The 20,225-nt window shown below is 41.6% G+C and overlaps 1 protein-coding gene across 4 annotated transcripts in view; it reads left to right on the top strand.

Moving 5' to 3' along the window:
* Positions 1–20,225, top strand: part of SLC25A15 (solute carrier family 25 member 15) — a 61,517-nt gene that overhangs the window by 32,168 nt on the left and 9,124 nt on the right. For all 4 annotated transcript variants that reach the window (XM_015069658.3, XM_053214862.1, XM_027064748.2 and 1 more), the window contains one exon: positions 15,478–15,736. In XM_015069658.3, the coding sequence (XP_014925144.2) occupies positions 15,478–15,736 (259 nt within the window). The remainder of the gene's footprint in view (positions 1–15,477; positions 15,737–20,225) is intronic.

The following is a 20,225-nucleotide window of genomic DNA, read 5'->3' on the forward strand; positions in this document are numbered from 1 at the left end:
GACAGCACAAGCGGGGGGAGGGGCAGAGAGAGAGGGAGACACAGAACTGGAAACAGGCTCCAGCCTCCAAGCTGTCAGCACAGAGCCTGACGTGGGGCTGGAACTCACAGACCGTGAGATCATGACTGGAGCCAAAGTCCGATGCTTAATTGACTGAGCCACCCAGGCGCCCCTCAAGGGCTATTTTATTTTTAAACTTATGGAAAATTTTATCTTCCTTGGATTTTTGTTTTGCCATGGAATCCAATTCTTCAGGTACTCATGGTTCCCATAATTTCTGATTCATTTGCTTTTTCAACAACTTCAGTGTAATCTCATCTTGTTTCTATTACGATTCCAAATTCTGGAAAAAAGTTGTGGTCTGGAATTGTTCTGTCCAAATAATCTGATTGTGTGCAAGCCTGCTTATGTCCCAGTCTCCAGTCTAAGGGCCTGACGCTCCTTGTGCAATAATGTGCCTTGGGACGTCTGGAGCGTGTTTCGGGGCCTACACAGCCACAAACCCTTTAGAGATGAGCATCAGACTTGAGCTGGAGGCACACAGACTCACCTGTCTCTGGATGAAGTGTCCTCAGAAGGTGGCTCATATGTGTACAAGTCATTTTTCCAAGGTAGCTGATTTCTAAAAACAAGTGATTAACTCAAAAGCTGGGGCCCAGAATGAGCAAGGGAGCGGGGTGGGGGTGGGGACCGGGCAATGCGCGGGACCACGCCCCCTTCACCTTGGCTGGCCCCTACCTTGTGAGACCAGCCGCCTTCCCGGTCCTGGCCGGGGAACAGCGGCTGCCTGCCGCGTGGGCCTGCGCATCATGGTGGCGCCCGGCAGCAGAAGAGGAAGAGGCCGCGGCGGAAGGCGTCGGTGCGGTCGGCAGCTGCGGTGGAGCTGCAGCGAGAAGGCCAGCTCTTCTGGCCCTGGCAGCCCCGCCTCCCACCTTGCTTCGGAACTGCCGGCTGCCACGTGGGCCCTGCCTCCGCGAAGCCTAACTCAGGCGGCGGCCACTGGCCGCCACCATGGAGCCTGAGGGGCCACCTTTATCGCCTCCTCTTTGCCTCTTCATCCGCCAGTGGGCGCTTGGGTTATCCATATCTTGGCTATTCTAATAATGCAGGGAACGTAGGGGTGTATGTATCTTTTTGAATTAGTGTTTTTGGTTTTCCTGGGTAAATAGCCAGTAATGGAACGAATGGATCACGTGGTATTTCTGTTTTTAACTTTTTGAGGAACCCACCAACATGCTTTTTTCCCTTGTGGCTGCACTGATGTACATTCCCACTAATAGTGTTTAAGAGTTTCTTCTTCTCTACATCCTTGCCAACGCTGGTTATTTCTTGTCTTTTTGATTCTACCCATTCTGATAGGTATTAGGTCATATCTCGTTGTGGTTTGGATTTGCTTTTCCCTGATTAGTGATGCTGAGCATCTTCATGGATCTGTTGGCCATTTAGATATGTTTAGAAAAATGTATATTCAGGTCCACTGCCCTTTTTTGTTTTTAATGTTAGAGTGAGCGAGAGAGAGAGAGAGAGAGAGAGACAGAGCGTGAGTGGGGAAGGGCCAGAGAGAGAGGAAGACACAGAATCTGAAGCAGGCTCTAGGCTCTGAGCTATCAGCACAGAGCCAGATGCAGGGCTCAACCCCAAGAACCCTGGAGGTCATGACCTGAGCCGCTTAACAGACTGAGCCACCCAGATGCCCCCCCCCCCTTTTTTTGGTATTGATTGTTTTTTTTTTTGATGTTCTAGAAGTTCTTTATGTATTTTGAATATCAACTCCCTATCAATATCATTTGCAAATATTGTATTCTCTTCCATTTAGTAGGTTTTTTGTTTTATTGATGGTTTCCTTCACTGTGCAGAAGCTTTTTTATTGTAGTGTGGTCCCAATAGTTTATTTTTACTTTTGTTTCCCTTGCCTTAGGAGACCTATCTTGAAAAATGTTGCTATGACCAATGTCAAAGGACTTACTGCCTATGTTTTCTTCTAGAAGTTTTATGTTCTCAGGTCTCACATTTAGGTCTTTAATCCGTTTTGAGTTTATTTTTGTGTATGGTGGAAGAAAGTAGTCCATTTTCATTCTTTTGCATATAGCCATCCCTTTCCCAGCACTGTTTATAGAAGAGTCTTTCTTTTCCCTATTGTATATTCTTCCCTTCTTTGTCACTGAGTAATTGACTCTATAAGTGTGGGTTTGTTTCTGGGCTCTCTGTTCTGTTCCATTAATCTATGTGTCTACTTTTGTGCCAGTACCATACTGTTTTGATTATTACGGCTTTGTAGTATATCTTTTTTTAAAAGAAAAGGTTTAATATAAAGATTCAAGATTCACATTAATACATATGATAAAATTAAATACCTTCTTGATAAGAGTTCAAGTTTCGCATTTTTTTCTATTTATCCTGCCATATTTTTCCTGTGCTTTTTTTTTATTACTTTAACCCCACCTCTGTCTATAGTTCAGAAAGTCTACTTCTACAGAAGCTATGATGATTAATATTAATTTTAATATACTCTTTAACTTTCCCAACATCTGGGTAGTATCTATAACATGCTTTTCCCCTACTTCCCAACTACTTTAGCTGTCCATCCTCCTAGGTAGAAATGTGACATTTTATTTTCCAGTTTTCCTTGTTTACTTTTGGTGTGGGAAGAAGATAATGTATATTGTGTGTATTTATAGTCACCCTAGATTGAAAGAATTGTTGGAATATATACTTTAGCAAAGCGGGGGGGGGGGGGGATGCAAGAAATAAAGTTTGCGGATGCTTTGGTATCAAAACATGTTCTTGTACCTTCAGCGTCAAATGCCAGTTTGGCTGGGTATGGCATTCTAGGTTTAAAGCCTTTTGCCTGAAGAACTTTTATGATATTGCTCCGTTTACTTCTAGCATCCAGAGTATCCAATAAGTCTGCCATCAGTCTGATTCTTGTTCCTCTGTACGTTCTCTCTTCTCTTTCTGTAAGCCTTTATGATTTTTTCTTTATCATTGGAATTCCAAGATTTCACCGAGATGTGTCTAGGAGCAAGTCTGTTTTCGTCAGTCTTACTAGCTACTTGGTAAGCACTGATCCTCTCAAAACTTGAATCTTTCTTTACCTCTGGAAAGTTTTCTTCGATTATTTCCTTAATTATTTCCTCTGCTCCATGCTCTTCATTATCTTTTTCCTGGAATTCCTGTCAAAATGGATGTTGGAGCTTCTGGGTCTATCCTCTGTGTCTCATGATCTTTTTTTTTTTTTAATGTTTATTTATTTTTTTTGCAGCATGATCTCATTTTTATTTTCATTTTTAACATTAAACTTTTTAAAAATAATTTATTTTTAAATTTACATCCAAGTTAGCCTATAGTCAACAGTGATTTCAGGAGTAGATTCCTTAATGCGCCCTCCACATTCCCTCCAGCAACCCTCTGTTCTCTATATTTAAGAGTCTCTTATGTTTTGTTCCCCTCCCTGTTTTTATTTTTGCTTCCCTTCCCTTATGGTCATCTGTTTTGTATCTTAAGTCCTTATATTAGTGAAGTCATATTTGTCTTTCTCTGACTAATTTCACTTAGCATAATACCCTCTAGTTCCATCCACGTAGTTGCAAATGGCAAAATTTCATTCTTTTTGATTGTTGAGTAATACTCCAGTGTGTGTGTGTGTGTGTGTGTGTACCACATCTTCTTTATCCATTCATCCATTGATGGACATTTGGGCTCTTTCCATACTTTGGCTATTGTTGATAGTGCTGCTATAAACACTGGGGTGCATGTGCCCCTTCAAAACAGCATACCTGTAGTGCTGATGCATAGGGGCACTTGTACCCCAATGTTTATAGCAGCACTTTCAACAATAGCCAAAATATGGAAAGAGCCTAAATGTCCATCAACTGATGAACGGATAAAGAAATTATGGTTTATATACACAATGGAACACTACGTGGCAATGAGAAAGAATGAAATATGACCTTTTGTAGCAATGTGGATGGAACTGGAGAGTGTTATGCCAAGTGAAATGTCATACAGAGAAAGACAGATACCATATGTTTTCACTCTTATGTGGATCCTGAGAAACTTAACAGAAGATCGTGGGGGAGGGGAAGGAAAAAAAAAGGGGGGAGGGAGCCAAACCATAAGAGACTCTTAAAAACTGAGAACAATCTGAGGGTTGATGCGGGGTGGGAGGGAGGGAAGGGTGGGTGATGGGTATTGAGGAGGGCACCTGTTGGGATGAGCACTGGGTGTTGTATGGAAACCAATTTGACAATAAATTTCATATTAAAACAGCATACCTGTATCCCTTGGATAAATACCTAATAGTGCAATTGCTGGGTTGTAGGGTAGTTCTATTTTTAATTTTTTGAGGAAGTTTCATACTGTTTTCCAGAGTGGCTGCACTAGTTTGCATTCCCACTAGCAGTGCAAAAGAGATCCTCTTTCTCTGCATCCTTGCCAACATCTGTTATTGCCTGAGTTGTTAATGTTAGCCATTCTGACGAGTGTGAGGTAGTATCTCCTTGTGGTTTTGATTTGCATTTCCCTGATGAGGAGTGATGTTGAGCATTTTTTCATGTGTCAGTTGGCCATCTGGAAGTCTTCTTTGGAGAAGTGTCTACTCATGTCTTTTGCCCATTTCTTCACTGGATTATTTGTTTTTTGGGTGTTGAGTTTGAGAAGTTCTTTATAGATTTTGGATACTAACCCTTTATCTGATATGTCATTTGCAAACATCTTTTCCATCAATTGCCTTTGAGTTTTGCTGATTGTTTCCTTTGCTGTGCAGAAGCTTTTTGTTTTGATGAGGTCCCAATAGTTCATTTTTGCATTTGTTTTCTTTGCCTACGGAGATGTGTTGAGTAAGAAGTTACTGCAGCCGAGGTCAAAGAGGTTTTTGCCTGCTTTCTCCTCGAGGATTTTGATGGCTTCCTGTCTTACGTTTAGGTCTTTTATCCATTTTGAGTTTATTTTTGTGTGTGGTGTAAAAAAGTGGTCCCGGTTCATTTTTCTGCATGTTGCTGTCTGGTTTTCCCAGCCCCACTTGCTGAAGAGACTGTCTTTATTCCATTGCTTGTCAAAGACTAGTTCGCTATATGTTTGTGGGTCCATTTCTGGGTTCTTTATTCTGTTCCATTGATTTGAGTGTCTGTTTTTGTGCCAGTACCATATTTTCTTGATTACAGTTTTGTAATACAGCTTGAAGTCCAGGCTTGTGATGTCTCCATCTTTGGTTTTCTTTTTCAAGATTGCTTTGGCTATTCGGGATCTTTTCTGGTTCCATACAAATTTTAGGATTGTTTGTTCTAGCTCTGTGGAGAATGCTGGTGCTATTTTGATAGATATTGCATTGAATATGTAGATTGCTTTGGGTAATGACATCTTAACACCATTCTTCCTATCTAGGAGCATGGAATATTTTTCCTTTTGTGTGTGTGTGTCTTCTTCAGTTTCTTTCATAACCTTTCTATAGTTTTCAGTATATAGATTTTTCACCTCTTTGGTTAGATTTATTCCTGGGTATTTTATAGGTTTTGGTGCAGTTGTAAAGGGGCTCGTTTCCTTGATTTCTCTTTCTGTTGCTGAATGTAACTTATTCCTGTGCATTGATTTTATATCCTGTGACCTTGCTGAATTCATGGATCAGTTCTAGCAGTTTTTTGGTGGAATCTTTTCGGTGTTCCATATAGAGTATCATGTCATCTGGAAAGAGTGAAAGTTTGACCTCCTCCTGGCCAACTTGGATGCCTTTTATTTCTTTATGTTGTCTGATTGCTGAGGCTAAGACTTCCAATACTACGTTGAATAATAGTGGTGAGGGTGGACATCCCTGTCTTGTTCCTGACCTTAGGGGGAAAGCTCTGTTTTTCCCCATTGAGGATGATAGTTAACATTGGGTCTTTCATATATGGCTTTTATGATCTTGAGGTATGCTCCTTCTATCCCTACTTTCTTGAGGGTTTTTATCAAGAAAGGATGCTGTATTTTGTCAAATGTTTCCTCTGCATGTATTGAAAAGATCATGTGGTTCTTTTCCTTTCTTTTATTGATGTGATGTATCACATTGATTGTTTTGCAGATATTGAACCAGCCCTGCATCCCGGGTATAAATCCCACTTGGTCATAGTGAATAATATTTTTAATGTATTGTTGAATCCTGTTGGCTTGTATCTTGTTGGGGACTTTTGCATCTATGTTCATCAGGGAAATTGGTCTATAGTTCTGTTTTTTAATGGGGTCTTTGTCTGGTTTTGGAATCAAGGTATTGCTGGCTTCATAGAAAGAGTTTTCCTTCCGTTTCTATTTTTTGGAACAGCTTTAAGAGAATAGGTGTTAACTCTTCTTCAAATGTTTAGTAGAATTCCCCTGGAAAGTCATCTGGCCCTGGACTCTTGTTTTTTGGGAGAATTTTGATTACTAATCCGATTTCTTTACTGGTTGTGGGTCTGTTCAAATTTTCTATTTCTTCCTGTTTCAGTTTTGGTAGTGTATATGCTTCTAGGAATTTGTCCGTTTCTTCCAGATTGCGCGTTTTATTGGCATATAATTGCTTGTAATATTCTCTTATTATTGTTTGTATTCTGTGTTGGTTGTGATCTCTCCTCTTTCATTCTTGATTTTATTTATTTGGGTCCTTTTTCTTTTTGATCAAACTGGCTAGGCGTTTGTCAATTTTGTTAATTCTTTCAAAGAACCAGCTTCATTGATCTGTTTTACTGTTTTGTTTTTTAGTTTGTTTGATTTCCTCCCTAGCTCCATGCTTTGAATCTGGTAGAGTTTTATCCATTTTTTCTTAAGTCCGATATCATCCTCCTTTTTTTCATTTTGTGGGCATGTATCTTTCAGTAATTCTTTTATGAATGATTTTTGGCTGGTAAATTTGCTGAGCCTTTGCATATCTGAAAATGTCCTTACTTCACCATGCTTAATGCTTAAATGCTAATTTAACTTGGCCTAGAAAGTTAGGTTCAAAATCATTTTCCATTAGGATGTTGAAGACATTGCTTCATTGCTTACTAATGTGCATCGTTGCTGATGAAAAGTCTGCTGCCATGAGTATTGCTCCTTCATCTTTACCAGAGGTTTTTTAGAATTTTCTGTTTGTTCTTTAAATTCTGAGGGATTTTTTTTCCTGTTATTCTTTGACCACTTCATCCTCTTCAATCTCTCTCTTTCTCCCCTGTTACTTCTGCAAGGTGCTGCAATCTCTGCATCCATCACTATATTGCTGATGGCTTCTTCCACACTTCTCATGACTTTGTGATTTTGTGATTCATCATGGGACAGTTCCTTACCTTGGTTTGTATCGTACACTTTAGCTTCACCTAGCTTGCTACTCAGATCACTAATTTCTTTGAAAGTCAAATTTTCAGGGCACCTGGGTGCTCAGTTGGTTAAGTGGCTGACTTGATTTCAGTTCAGGTCATGATCTCATGGTACATGGGTTCAAGCCCCATGTTGGGCTCTGCGCTGACATCGTGGAGCCTGCTTAGGATTCTCACTTTCTCCCTCTTTCTGCCCCTTCCTTGCCCATGTTCTCTCTTTCTATCAAAAATAAACAAACATTCTTTTAAAAAGTCAAATTTTAAATATCCTCAACTACTTTAGAGTTTGCTCTTTCTGTTTTCTTTATCTTGTTTTTTGTGTGGCTAAATCTTTGTTGCCACTCCTTTTTGGTACTGGAGTTCTTTGGATTTTTCATTTCAGATAATGTACTTTTTATTCCTAAAATTTCCTTTAGGTCATTTTTAAGAGATTCCCTTATCTCTTTAACCAGCAAGGCAGATTTTCCATCAAGCCTTTAAATTTCATAATTATTGATATGTCTTTGCATTTTTAATTAATTTTTTATTATTTTTTTGCGTGCATGAGTACTTTATTCATTTTTTTATTTTAATTTACATCCATATTAGCATATAATGCAACAATGATTTCAGGAGTATATTCCTTAATGCCCCTTACCCATTTAGCCAATCCCCCCCCTCACAACCCCTCCAGTAACCCTCTGTTTCTTCTCCATATTTAAGAGTCTCTTCTGTTTTGTCCTCCTCCCTGTTTTTATATTATTTTTGCTTCCCTTCCCTTATGTTCATCTGTTTTGTGTCTTAAAGTCCTCATATGAGTGAAGTCATATATTTGCCTTTCTCTGACTAATTTCACTTAACATAATATCCTTCAGTTCCATCCACATAGTTGCAAATGGCAAGATTTTATTCTTTTTGATTGCTGAGTAATATTCCATTGTGTGTGTGTGTGTATATGTGTGTGTGTGTGTGTATATATATAAAATCACATCTTCTTTATCCATTCATCCATTGATGGACATATTTGGGCTCTTTCCATACTTTGGCTATTGTTGATAGTGCTGCTATAAACATTGGGGTGCTGTCCCTTCGAAACAGCACACCTGTATCCCTTGGATAAATACCTGGTAGTGCAATTGCTGGGTCATAGGGTAGTTCTAGTTTTAGTTTTTTGAGGAACCTCCATACTGTTTTCCAGAGTGGCTGCACCAGCTTGCATTCCCAATTAATTTTTTAAATATTTTATTTATTTTTGAGAGAGATAGTTTGTGTGTGGGAGAGGGGCAGAGAGAGAGAGAGAGAGAGAGAGAGAGAGAGAGAGAGAGAGACAGAGACAAAGAATCCGAAGCAGGCTCCAGGCTCTGAGCTGTCAGCACAGAGCCCAATGCGGGACTCAAACTCATGAACTTCCAGATTGTGACCTGAGCCGAAGTCAGACGCCTAACCAACAGAGCCACCAGATGCTCCTTCATGTCTTTACATTTTAAATCTAACACCTAAATCATCTCCTGGTCATTTTCATCAACTGAATTTTTCCCCTATAGGTGATATTTTCCCATTTCTTTGCAAATCTAGAAATTTATGGCGGTACACAAGACATTGTGGCTATGTTGTCAAAACTGGATAGTTTTATTTTCCTGAAGAGTAATTTTTGTTTTTCCAGTCTTGCTAGACCTTCCCAAACTCAGGAAATTAAAAACAATATATATCATCCAGGGAGGATCATTCACCTGGGAGGAAGTACTCTGCAGAGTAGGATTTGGTCTTCTGTACAGCTGTGTCTTAGTGCCTGGAGAAGGAATCCCGCCTGAGGATGCACACATGGACCAAGGGCTTTGTAGTATATCTTGAAATCTGGGATCATGGTGCCTCAAGCTTTGTTGTTCTTTTTCAAAACTGGTTTGGTTATTCAGGGATGTCTGTGGTTCCTTACAAATTTTAGGATTATTCTTGTTCTGTGAAAAATGTTGTTGGTATTTTGGTGGAGATTGCTTTGAATCTATTGATTTGCTTTGGGTAGTATTGACCTTTAGTCAATATAGTATTGACAATATTTGTTCTTCCAATCCACGGGCATGGTGTGTCTTTCCATTTGTGTCATCTTCAATTTCTTTCTCAATGCTTTATAGTTTTCAGGAGTACAGGTCTTTCACCTCCTTGATTTATTTCTAGGTATTTTATTCTTTTTGGAGTGATTATAAATGGGATTGTTTTCTTAATTTTTCTTTTTTTTTTAATTTTAAAATTAAAAAAATTTTCTCTAATACTTTGTTATTAGGGCACAGACACGCAACGGATTCCTGTATGTTAATATTGTATCCTAAAAACTTACTGAATTCATGTATCAGTTAAACTAGTTTTTTGGTGAAGTCTTTAAGGTTTTCTATGTGCAGTATCATGTCATCTGCAAATTAGTGACAGTGTAACTTTTTCCTTACCAGTTTAGATGCCTTTTATTTCTTGTATGATTGCTGTAGCTAGGACTTCTAATACTATGTTGAGTCAGTAATAAGAGTGTACATCCTTGTCTTGTTCTTGATCATAAAGGAAAAGCTCACAATTTTTCACCATTGAGTATGATATTAGCTGTGGGTTTTTCGTACATGGCCTTTATTATGTTGAGGTGTATTCCCTCTAAACCTACTTTGTTGAGAGTTTTCTTCATGAATGGATGTTGTATTTTGTCATACTTTTTTCTGAATTTATTGAGACGACCATGTGGTTTTTATCCTCTTGTTAATGTGATGTATCCCACTGATTTGAGAATATTGAGCCATCCTTGCATCCCTGGAATAAATCCTACTTGATGGTGCTGAAGGATTTTTTTTATTGTTTTGTTGAATGTAATTTGCTAATATTTTGCTGAGGGGGACTTTTGCATCTCTGTTGATCAGAGATATTGGCTTGTAGTTTTTCATAGTGTCTTTTTTTTAGTGTTTATTTTTGAGAGAGAGTATGAGTGGAGGTGGGGCAGAGACAGAGGGAGACACAGAATCTGAATTAGGCTCCAGGTTCTGAGCTGTGAGTACAGAGCCCAATGTGGGGCTTGATCTTGTGAACTGAGAAATCATGACCGGAGCTGAAGTTGGATACTTAATTGACTAAGCCACCCAGACACCCCTACATGGTGTCTGTCTTTGTTGTTGATATCAGCATAGTGCTGGCCTCATGGAATGAATTTGGAAGTTTTCCTTCCTCTTTTTTTTTTTTGGAATAGTTTGAGAAGAATAGGTATTTCTCTAAATGTTTGGTAGAATTCACCTGTGAATCCATCTGGTCCTAGAATTTTGTTTGTTGGGAATTTTTTGTTTGTTTGTTTTTTTTAATTCAATGTCATTACCAGTAATTGTCTGTTGGTCTGTTCAAATTTTTCTGTCTCTGATTCAGATTTATAAGATTACAGGTTTCTAGGAATTTATCCATTTCTTTTAAGTTGTCTAATTTGTTGGCATATAATTTTTCATAATCTTATAATCCTTTGTATTTCTCTGGTGTCCATTTAAAAATTTTTTTTTGTTTTTTAGCCTTTTTAAAAAAATTTTTAACTTTACATCCAAATTAGCATATAGTGCAACAATGATTTCTGGAGTAGATTCCTTAATTCCCCTTACCCATTTAGCCAATCCCCCCCCTCACAACCCCTCCAGTAACCCTCTGTTTCTTCTCCATATTTAAGAGTCTCTTCTGTTTTGTCCCCCTCCCTGTTTTTATATTATTTTTGTTTCCCTTCCCTTATATTCATCTGTTCTGTCTCTTAAAGTCCTCATATGAGTGAAGTCATATGATATTTGTCTTTCTCAAATTTTGCTTAGCATAATATCCTCTAGTTCTATCCACGTAGTTGCAAATGGCAAGATTTCATTCTTTTTGAATGCTGAGTAATACTCCATTATGTATGGGTGTGTGTGTGTATGTATAGACATGTATATACATACACACACACACACACACTCACCACATCTTCTTTATCCATTCATCGATGGACATTTGGGCTCTTTCCATACTTTGGCTATTGTTGATAGTGCTGCTATAAACATTGGGGTGCATGTGCCCCTAAATTTTTTTAAAGTAGGCTCCATGTGCAATGTAGGGCTTGAACTCACAACCTTAAGATCAAGAGTCATATGCTTTACAGGCTGAGCCAGCCAGGCATCCTAGTGGTTTTAGTTCTTATTTATTCCTTCTCATTTTTGATTTTGAGTTTTTTTTTTTCTTTAAAGTTTATTTATTTTGAGGGCGAGAGAGAGTGCAAGCAGGGGAGGGGGGCAGAGAGAGAGGGAGAGATAGAATCCCAATGTGGGGCTTGAACTCACAAACCAAGAAATCGTGACCTGAGCTGAAATCAAGTGTCAGATGCTCAATGGACTGAGCTACCCAGGTGTCCCAGAGGCCTCTTTTTTTTTGTTTTTGTTTTTAATGAATCTGGCAATAGGCTTATAAATCTTGTTTATCTTCAAAGAATTAGCTCTTCATTTTATGTATCTTTTATTTTTTAGTCTTTCATATTTCTGCTCTGATCTTTCCTTTTACTGTCTTTGGGTGTCATTCTTTTTCTAGCTCTTTTAGGGTGTAAGCTTAGATTGTTTGAGATTTTTCTTGTTTCTTTAGGTAGGCCTGTATTGCTATAAATTTCCCTTTTAGAGTTACTTTTGCTGCATCCCAAAGATTTTGGATCATTTTGTTTTCATTTTCATTTGTCCCCATGCTTTTTTAAATTTCTCCTTTGATTTCTTGGTCAACCCAGTCATTGTTTAGTAGCTTATGTTTAGCTTCCCTGCATTCGTTTCTTCTTTGTCTTGTTTTTGTGATTGGTTTCAAGTTTCATGCTGTTGTGGTCAAAAAGATGCTTGATATGATTTCAGTCTTTTTAAATTTTATTTTGAGAGAGCGTGTGCACACACATGAGTGAGTGGGGGAGGGGCAGAGAGAGAGGGAGAGAGAGAATGCCCAAGTAGGCTTCCTGCTCAGTGTGGAGTCAATGTGGGGCTCGATCTCACAACTGCAAGATCATGACCTGAGCTGCTATTTAGAGTTGGACGCTTAACCTACTGAGCCACCCAGGTGCCCTGATTTCAGTCTTCTTAAAATGTATTGAGATTTGTTTTGTGGCCTAACATAAGATCTATTCTGGAGAATGTTCTATGTGTACTTGAAAAGGATGTGTATTCTTCTGTTTTTGGATGGAATGTTCTGTGTGTATAGGTTATGTTCAACTGGTCTAATGTTTTATTCAGAATCACTGTTTCCTTGTTTTCTGCTGGGTGATCTGTTGATGTAATTGGGGTGTTAAAGCCCTCAACTATTATACTACTGTCAGTTTTTCCCTTTATGACAATTGCTTTATGTATTTAGGTGTTCCTGTGTTGGATGCATAGCTCTTTATAAATGTTATATCCTTTTGTTGGATTGATCCCTTTATCGTGATATAGTGCCCTTCTTTGTTTCTTGCTACAGTGTTTGTTTTACAGTATTTTGTGTAAGTATTGCCACTCCAGCTTTTTTTTTTTTTTGGCCTTATTTTGTATGTTAAATGTTTTCCCACCCCTTTATTTTCAGTGTATGTGTGTTTAGGTCTGAAGTGAGTCTCGTGTAGGCAGCATATAGATGTTTTGTGTGTGTGTGTGTGTGTGTGTGTGTGTGTGTGTGTGTGTGTTATTGATTCAGTCACCCAGTGTCTTTTTTTCTTTTTTTAATGTTTATTTATTTTTAAGACCGAGAGAGAGACAGAGCACTAGCAGGGGAATGTCAGAGAAAGAGAGAAGCACAGAATCTGAAGCGGGCTCCAGGCTCCGAGCTGTCAGTGCAGAGACTGATGCAGGGCTCAAACTCACGAACTGTGTGATCATGACCTGAGTCGAAGTCGGGACGCTTAACTGATTGAACCACCCAGGCGCCCCCTCTTTTTTTCTTTAAGTAAACTCTGCACCCGGCATGGGAGCTGAACTCACAACCTTGAGATCAAGCATTACATGCTCTACCAACTAAGCCAGCCAAGCCTCCTTACCCTGTGTCTTTTGATTGGAGGATTTAGTCCATCAAGAGCATTTTTCATTAGAATATTTTAAAAATGCTATGCTTCCAGTGCTGTTAAACAGAACATTTATTGAGTGCTTCCATTGAGTTTGAGATTCTCTGTTTTGCATAGGTGGACAGGGTGGTCAAGGGTCTGCTTTTTGGTCTTTAGCTCTATCTTCCCTGCTTTCACCACTGACACCATCCCTGCCCTGCCAGTCATTGCTGACTCAGTTGTGTAGAGCAGAGAAAACCCACAACACTGACCTTGGTGAAATGCAGAGTGTACCATGGTCTGAGTGCCTGTCTTGCAGAATAAAATGCAGGGCCTGTTGGGATACCTACAAAAAAATGTAGATGCTGTTTCCACTTGTCTCTCAGGGAGAATGAGATGATCAGAGGTCTCTGCTCTAAGTAAGTGGAGAAATATTCCTGTAAATTATTCATAGCTTCGTGGATACTTGATGGGTATCTAAGCACCTACTAGGTCTCAGTGACTGGTGCTGGTGTTCAGAGTAGTCCTCATCCACGTGAGTGGGGCTCAGCAGTGCCTCGACAGTGTCATTTGTGGTAAATTACAGGAGAGTCAACTTACCTCCATAGATGAGAGGAGACAATTGTTGTAAGCATTTGAAAATGTGCTAGCTTCCTACCTTCTCTCTGTTGGAAATGTAACTGTTACAGATATGCAACAAATGTGTCTATTGGCAACCTGTGATGTGGAACTGTTTGGGATGACTGGGTTAAAATATGGAAACTGCCAGTTAAAATTGTGATGCTCTGAATTGAATGCTTTATTCAGTGTATCTGCATCTAGGTTACCTAGATTACCTAGATTATGTATCCTCTTTAAACATGCTGACATTCATCTCCTCTTTTCAAATGATTAAATTATTTTTTGATTTAGGGTCTTATTTTATTCTTCTCAATACCTGGCAAAGAATAACCCTAATGGTAGTAACCTCTTATTGAATTATATTCTACTATTTCAGAACTACTAATTCAGTGGGAATGTATCATTACTCTCCTAGAACAAATGAACAGTGGGGAGAGGATCCCAGAGATCACACTTGTGATTGCTTAAGAGAAGAGTTCAGTTTTCAGAACTCCTTGAAAATGTCTTTTTATCTGCCAGTAATTGCTTGGGGTTATTTGAGACAGGACCTCTCTTATGTTTGCTTTGCACAGTTTAGTTGGGGTAACTATGTGTAATGTCAAATTATGAAGTTGCATTCCTTAAATATTTAATGTAAGACTTCAGTTTTGATGAAGCTTTAAAAACTTCATCCGATGGTTATGTTTCCTGACACAAGCAGGGAATGTCTGAGCTACAGTGGCCTCTTAGCCCCAGGAAGATGGAAGTCTTGCGGCATTTCACAAATGCTGACCCAGTCCGGGGTCTGGGATATCACAGGGTGGTTATAGTTCGTTATTTCCCTTATGTTCAGAATTTTTATTGAAGTCATCTGACGCAGTTTTGATCTTGCTGTTTTCTAATGTCTTACAGTATAAAAGTGCAAAAATATGTGATTTGTACTGAGCAGAGTCAAAGTTTAGCTCTTTAGCGATTGGCCAGACTCTTTGTCGCCTTTACCTATTGCTTCTTCCTCTGTTTTTCTGATAATCATCAGTACGGCTGGGCATTAGGCAAAGGGGAGTGATTAGCTCCTGCCAGACTTTCCTTCCCTTCCTTTTATATGGTTGCATGTACACAGAGACTAAGTGCTATTTATTAACCACTTGCGCAGCAGCTGTTACGTTAAGTCTTTTCATCCATTTTTATTTAATCCTCGTGCTAACTGATTGAGGAACCAGGGCTCAGAATTGGTATTGCTTGTCTGGGATGTCACAGCAGAGCCAGGCCTCAAGCCCAGGTCCCTCTGACCCCAAGCTGACACCCAAGAACACACTCCACTCTTTTGCATCCTCTGGTTTTGACTGTTGAACACACATCAGTCTCCTACCGAGGGTGAGCTCTTTGAGGGCTGTAGCTGGGTGCCGGGCACATTGGGGACCCTGTGTTGTTTATTGGACTGGGCTCGAAGGTTTGGGGGTGGAAGAAGTCGAATGAACACAAGTGTAAGTAAGCCCTGGGGTAGGCTGCTCCCCTCTCGTTTCTGTGGGTATTTGAGGCTGCACTCTAACACACGTAGACTCGTGCTGGAGATTTCTGTCCTGGTTGTAGGGGGCACGGCATGTGTACTGACCGGGCAGCCCTTTGACACCGTGAAAGTGAAGATGCAGACGTTCCCCGACCTGTACAGGGGCCTCACCGACTGCTGCCTGAAAACCTACTCCCAAGTGGGCTTCCGCGGCTTCTACAAGGGGACCAGCCCAGCGCTGATTGCCAACATCGCCGAGAACTCTGTCCTCTTCATGTGCTACGGCTTCTGCCAACAGGTGGTGCGGAAAGTGGTTGGATTGGAAAAGCAGGCCAAGCTAAGGTGAGTCGTGGGCACTAATACCTGCTCAGTTTGTTTCAAAAGACAACATTGTTGGGGGCGCCCGGTGGCTCAGTCGGTTGAGCGTCCGACTTCGGCTCAGGTCATGATCTCACGGTTCGTGGGTTCAAGCCCCACGTCGGGCTCTGTTCTGACAGCTCAGAGCCTGGAGCCTGCTTCGGATTCTGTGTCTCCCTCTCTCTCTGCCCCTCCCCTGCTAATGCTCTGTCTCTCTCTTTCTCACTGTCTCAAAAATAAACATTAAAAAAAAAATTTTAAAGACAACGTTGTATAGTCAAGATTTTTGTGATACCTTATGGGAAGGATGTTTCCTTTTTTAAAATAACCCACTTTCTCTCTGGTTATGGAGGAATACGTTGTCATCCTATAAAACTTGCAAACCACGAATTCTGCAGGACGAGGATTGCCTGTAATCCTGTACCATGTACCATGGAGAAGGAGACACCCTTATGTATTGGTGTCCTTCACGAAGATGCTTTTCCGATGCTGCAGGTGGTACTACTTCTCTTGTGGGCACAGGTGCTGGACCAGAGCCACAGATGCAGCCTGGGAGCCACGTTTGGGATTCCACTTCATCGGCAAAATGCGGAAGATTGGAAGAAGCTGCCTGAGCCAGTCTGAGAGACACTTGGAATTTTAGGAAGAGTTGGCAGCATGTCAGAAGATGGAGATGAACCTGTTTGGCCATGTCTGCCCCAAACGTCAGAATCTGCCATGTGCTTGGCCATCCCTTGGATATTTACATACACAGCAACTAGGAAGAACTCGGGAAACACTGGGATGTGTAGCCATCCCTTTTCTGAACGTTGAATTTTTAAAAATCACTTAAATTGTATCAGCTGCATGGTTCTTACGGGTTGTATTGGTAGGAATTGGAAACCCTATTGCAACTCGGGTCCCACTTGACTAAAAGTAGGTCCCTTTTGTCCAGAAGTTCCCTGGAGGTGCCTAGTGGTCTTTAAGACGTGCCCTTTTGCAGGCGGGAATTTTGTCTTGATGGATGGAACTTGTTTTTTAAGGGGACTGGATGAAATCACCCAGGGAGATAGCTTCTGTAGGGAGCTGCGCACTGATTCTAGGACCTTCCAGCACAGAGGGGTCAGGAAAAAGAGATGAAGTAAAGAAATACGCAAGAAACAAACGAGGAGAAGGTGGGATCTCATGATAGACTGAAGATCTCATGATAGACTGATGTCTATCTCATGATAGACACTCACTGTAGTGAGTGTCGCCCTCCCTGCTCAAGGGGGGAGACTTTCTACATGAGGAGACCTGGGGTTTAGGTCCCCTGCAGCATCCCCAGAGGAGAACGCCTTGCAGAGAAGACAGCAGCCACATGAGGTCCCGGAGGAAGTCCTGCAACAAAGAAGCCGGCCTATTTCACTTGGCCTAACCCAGCACCCTCCTCTTTTTTTGGTCTTGGCGTGGGAAAGGGCTGCTTTTTCATCATTCAGAACAGTGTGTAGTTATTGCCTGTTGGGAAAACGCTACCTTAGATGCTACCTTAGAGTTGACAGAGCTATGACTCCCACGGCTATCGTGGTTTTTTGGTTCGTTTTTGTTTTTCTTGTGTTTTTTGTTTTTGCTTTTAGCCCTCACTGATGTCCTGCGAGAGCGGCAAAGCTGGTGGATGGTGTTAATTGTGTTACAGATGGGGGGAATTTCATGCAGATCCTGACAGGCTTAGGATCATATTATCTGAGCTCATAACAGAGAGCAGGACTCAAACCCATGCCTTCTGGGCCCCCATCTGGTGTTCTTTCCCTAAGACCAGAGTCGGGGCTCTGGACTGTGGGTCAGGTCTAGAGAAAAGATAAATCAGCAGAAGCAGTGAAAGGAAAGCACTGCTTGGAAGAAACTACTGTGAATTTCAGCAAATTCGTAAATATTTGTCCGTCCATGGTTTAAATTCCACCCTGAGTCATGTTCTCCTTTGACCTTTGGCTGCATGGGGTCTAAACACAGCAGGCGTGTCCAGGTACTAGTTTGTTGAAGGGGTGACAAACAGCGGATTCTTACAAAACCCCATCCTAGGCCTACTGAAGCTTCAGTTCCAGTTCTGAACGCCTTTACGGCAGGTGCAGTCTTGGGCCGGCCTACCTTATTTAGTGCCCTGGAAGATGAGACTATTTATCAGAGAGCCAAAGTCTACTGCACACCTGATCTGCCTTGTTGTGCTGGAACAGCATGCTCGGTATTCCTTCAGGTGGCTGAGCCATTATTGTGTCTTAGATTGATAGATGTCCCCATTTATTGATGCCGCCTCTGTTCCGGCAAACTTGGCAACTCTGGTTAATGACCCTAATTGACTGTTGCCTGTCGCAAGTTGACAGAGAGTCCCTGAGGGAGACCAGGTATGGATCTGCAGGCTGGCTGAAAGACCACAGAAACCCCCTGAAGCTTTGGCTTTGACAACCAGCTAAGCAGGAGTAAAAGGCAGGGAAGGAACAGTGTGAGTGGTGTTGGGCACTTTCCACACACTAGAAGCTGAGAGCAAGGATAGTCGTGTGTCTGGCTCTCACCAGGTGATGGGCTGATATTTAATTCTCTGAAATGAAGAGCAAGTCTCTACTCAAAGCAGCGTCTTGCTCCTGGAAGAAGCCTCCCTCCAAGCCAGCTATTCTGAGACCTGGGTGTGCAGCCGACCGGCTGGACCCGGGGCACCCTCCTCCTGTCTGCCCGCAGCACCGAGGCCAGGTCACCTGAGGATAGGAGAGGGGGCTGAGATTGGAGGAAGCCCTTGATTTTATACTAACGTCTGACGTCAGTTTATGTAACTGTTGGACATAACTTGAGGATGAGTGAACATGTTAGGTCTATTAGGCTCTTGCTCATGGTTTGCAGGAAAATTGTTGGGATCTCTACCCAGGGCAGTCACCTGGGGGGCTTACTTCCTGGGGGGGTGTCATCCCAGTTGTCCAGTGACAGTGGTATGCTGGCATTTAACGGGGGAGTGTCAGGGAGCCCACTGTCCTGCTGTGAGCCTTTTGCTGCTTCCTTGCCCAACCCCATGTGCCAGCTGAGCTCCTGTGGCAGAACACTGCCCGGGTTGGAAAGGGTCTTATTTTCTGGCCCCCATGAACACTCACAGAATAATTCCTGATGACCGATTTCTCAGGTTCTCCCCATATTTTTGGACTCATCGGACCTCAGTTTCACAGCCCTGCTGGTGACTGTGGCCAGTGGTACCAAACCCTTTTGAGGTGAGGTGAATACTTCTGGTTTCTGTGCGTTCCTCCATTTAGATTTCCGACTTAGCCTTTTTGCCTCCAACTGTCGAGCTTGCTGACTGGCACTGGCTTCACCCCCTCCTTCAGTACTATTGCAGCCTCCTGGTGCCCTCTGTTGCTGAGGTCAGGAGGTCAGCGGAACTGGGAAGACACTTTGCGATGAGCAGCTTTATGGTTAAAAATTCATCCCGGGCTTTCATCTGGGCAGTTACGTTACATATCTGGTTGCTCCAGGTTGGATTTTTGGGCATGTGGGGATAGCCTTGGAACCTAGTTTTATAAAGCTTAGTGGCAGATACTCTGAAGTATTAACGGGTGCCTTTGGGGTGGTGGTGGGAGTATGGGTGATTTTTTTCCTCTCTCCTCCCCCCCCACCCCCCTTTTCTTCCTCCCCTTTTGATTTTGTTTTATATGTCATTGTGTCTTACTTCTGGATGCTGTAACAAAATACCATCAACTGGGTGGTTTATTTTTTTTATACATATATATAATTTATCGTCAAATTGGTTTCCATACAACACCCAGTGCTCATCCCAATAGGTGCCCTCCTCAATGCCCATCATCCACTTTTCCCTCTCCCCTACCCCCCATCAACCCTCAGTTTGTTCTCCGTATTTAAGAGTCTCTTATGGTTTGCCTCCTTCCCTCTCTGTAACTTTCCCCGCCCCCCCCCCCATATCCTCCCCCCTGGTCTTCTGTTAAGTTTCTCAGGATCCACATATGAGTGAAAACATGGTTATCTTTTTCTGCCTGACTTATTTCACTTAGCATTACACTCTCCAGTTCCATCCATGTTGCTGCAAATGGCCAGATTTCATTCTTTCTCATTGTCAAGTAGTATTCCATTATGTATATAAACCACATCTTCTTTATCCATTCATCAGTTGATGGACATTTAGGCTCTTTCCATAATTTGGCTATTGTTGAAAGTGCTGCTATAAACATTGGGGTACAAGTGCCCCTGTGCGTCAGCACTCCTGTATCCCTTCTGTAAATTCCTAGCAGTGCTATTGCTGGGTCATAGGGTAGATCTAATTTTAATTTTTTGAGGAACCTCCACACTGTTTTCCAGAGTGGCTGCAAACTGGGTGGTTTAAACAAACCTTTGTTTCTCACAGTTCTGGAGACTGGAAAGCCCAAGGTCATAGTGCTGGTTGATTTGGTGTCTGGTAAGGGTCCACTTCCTGGTTTGTAGAGGGACACCTTCTTGCTGTGTCCTCAGTGGGTGGAGAGAGAGCTAG

This window comes from Acinonyx jubatus, chromosome A1, assembly GCF_027475565.1.
Source record: "Acinonyx jubatus isolate Ajub_Pintada_27869175 chromosome A1, VMU_Ajub_asm_v1.0, whole genome shotgun sequence".
Lineage (NCBI taxonomy): Eukaryota > Metazoa > Chordata > Mammalia > Carnivora > Felidae > Acinonyx > Acinonyx jubatus.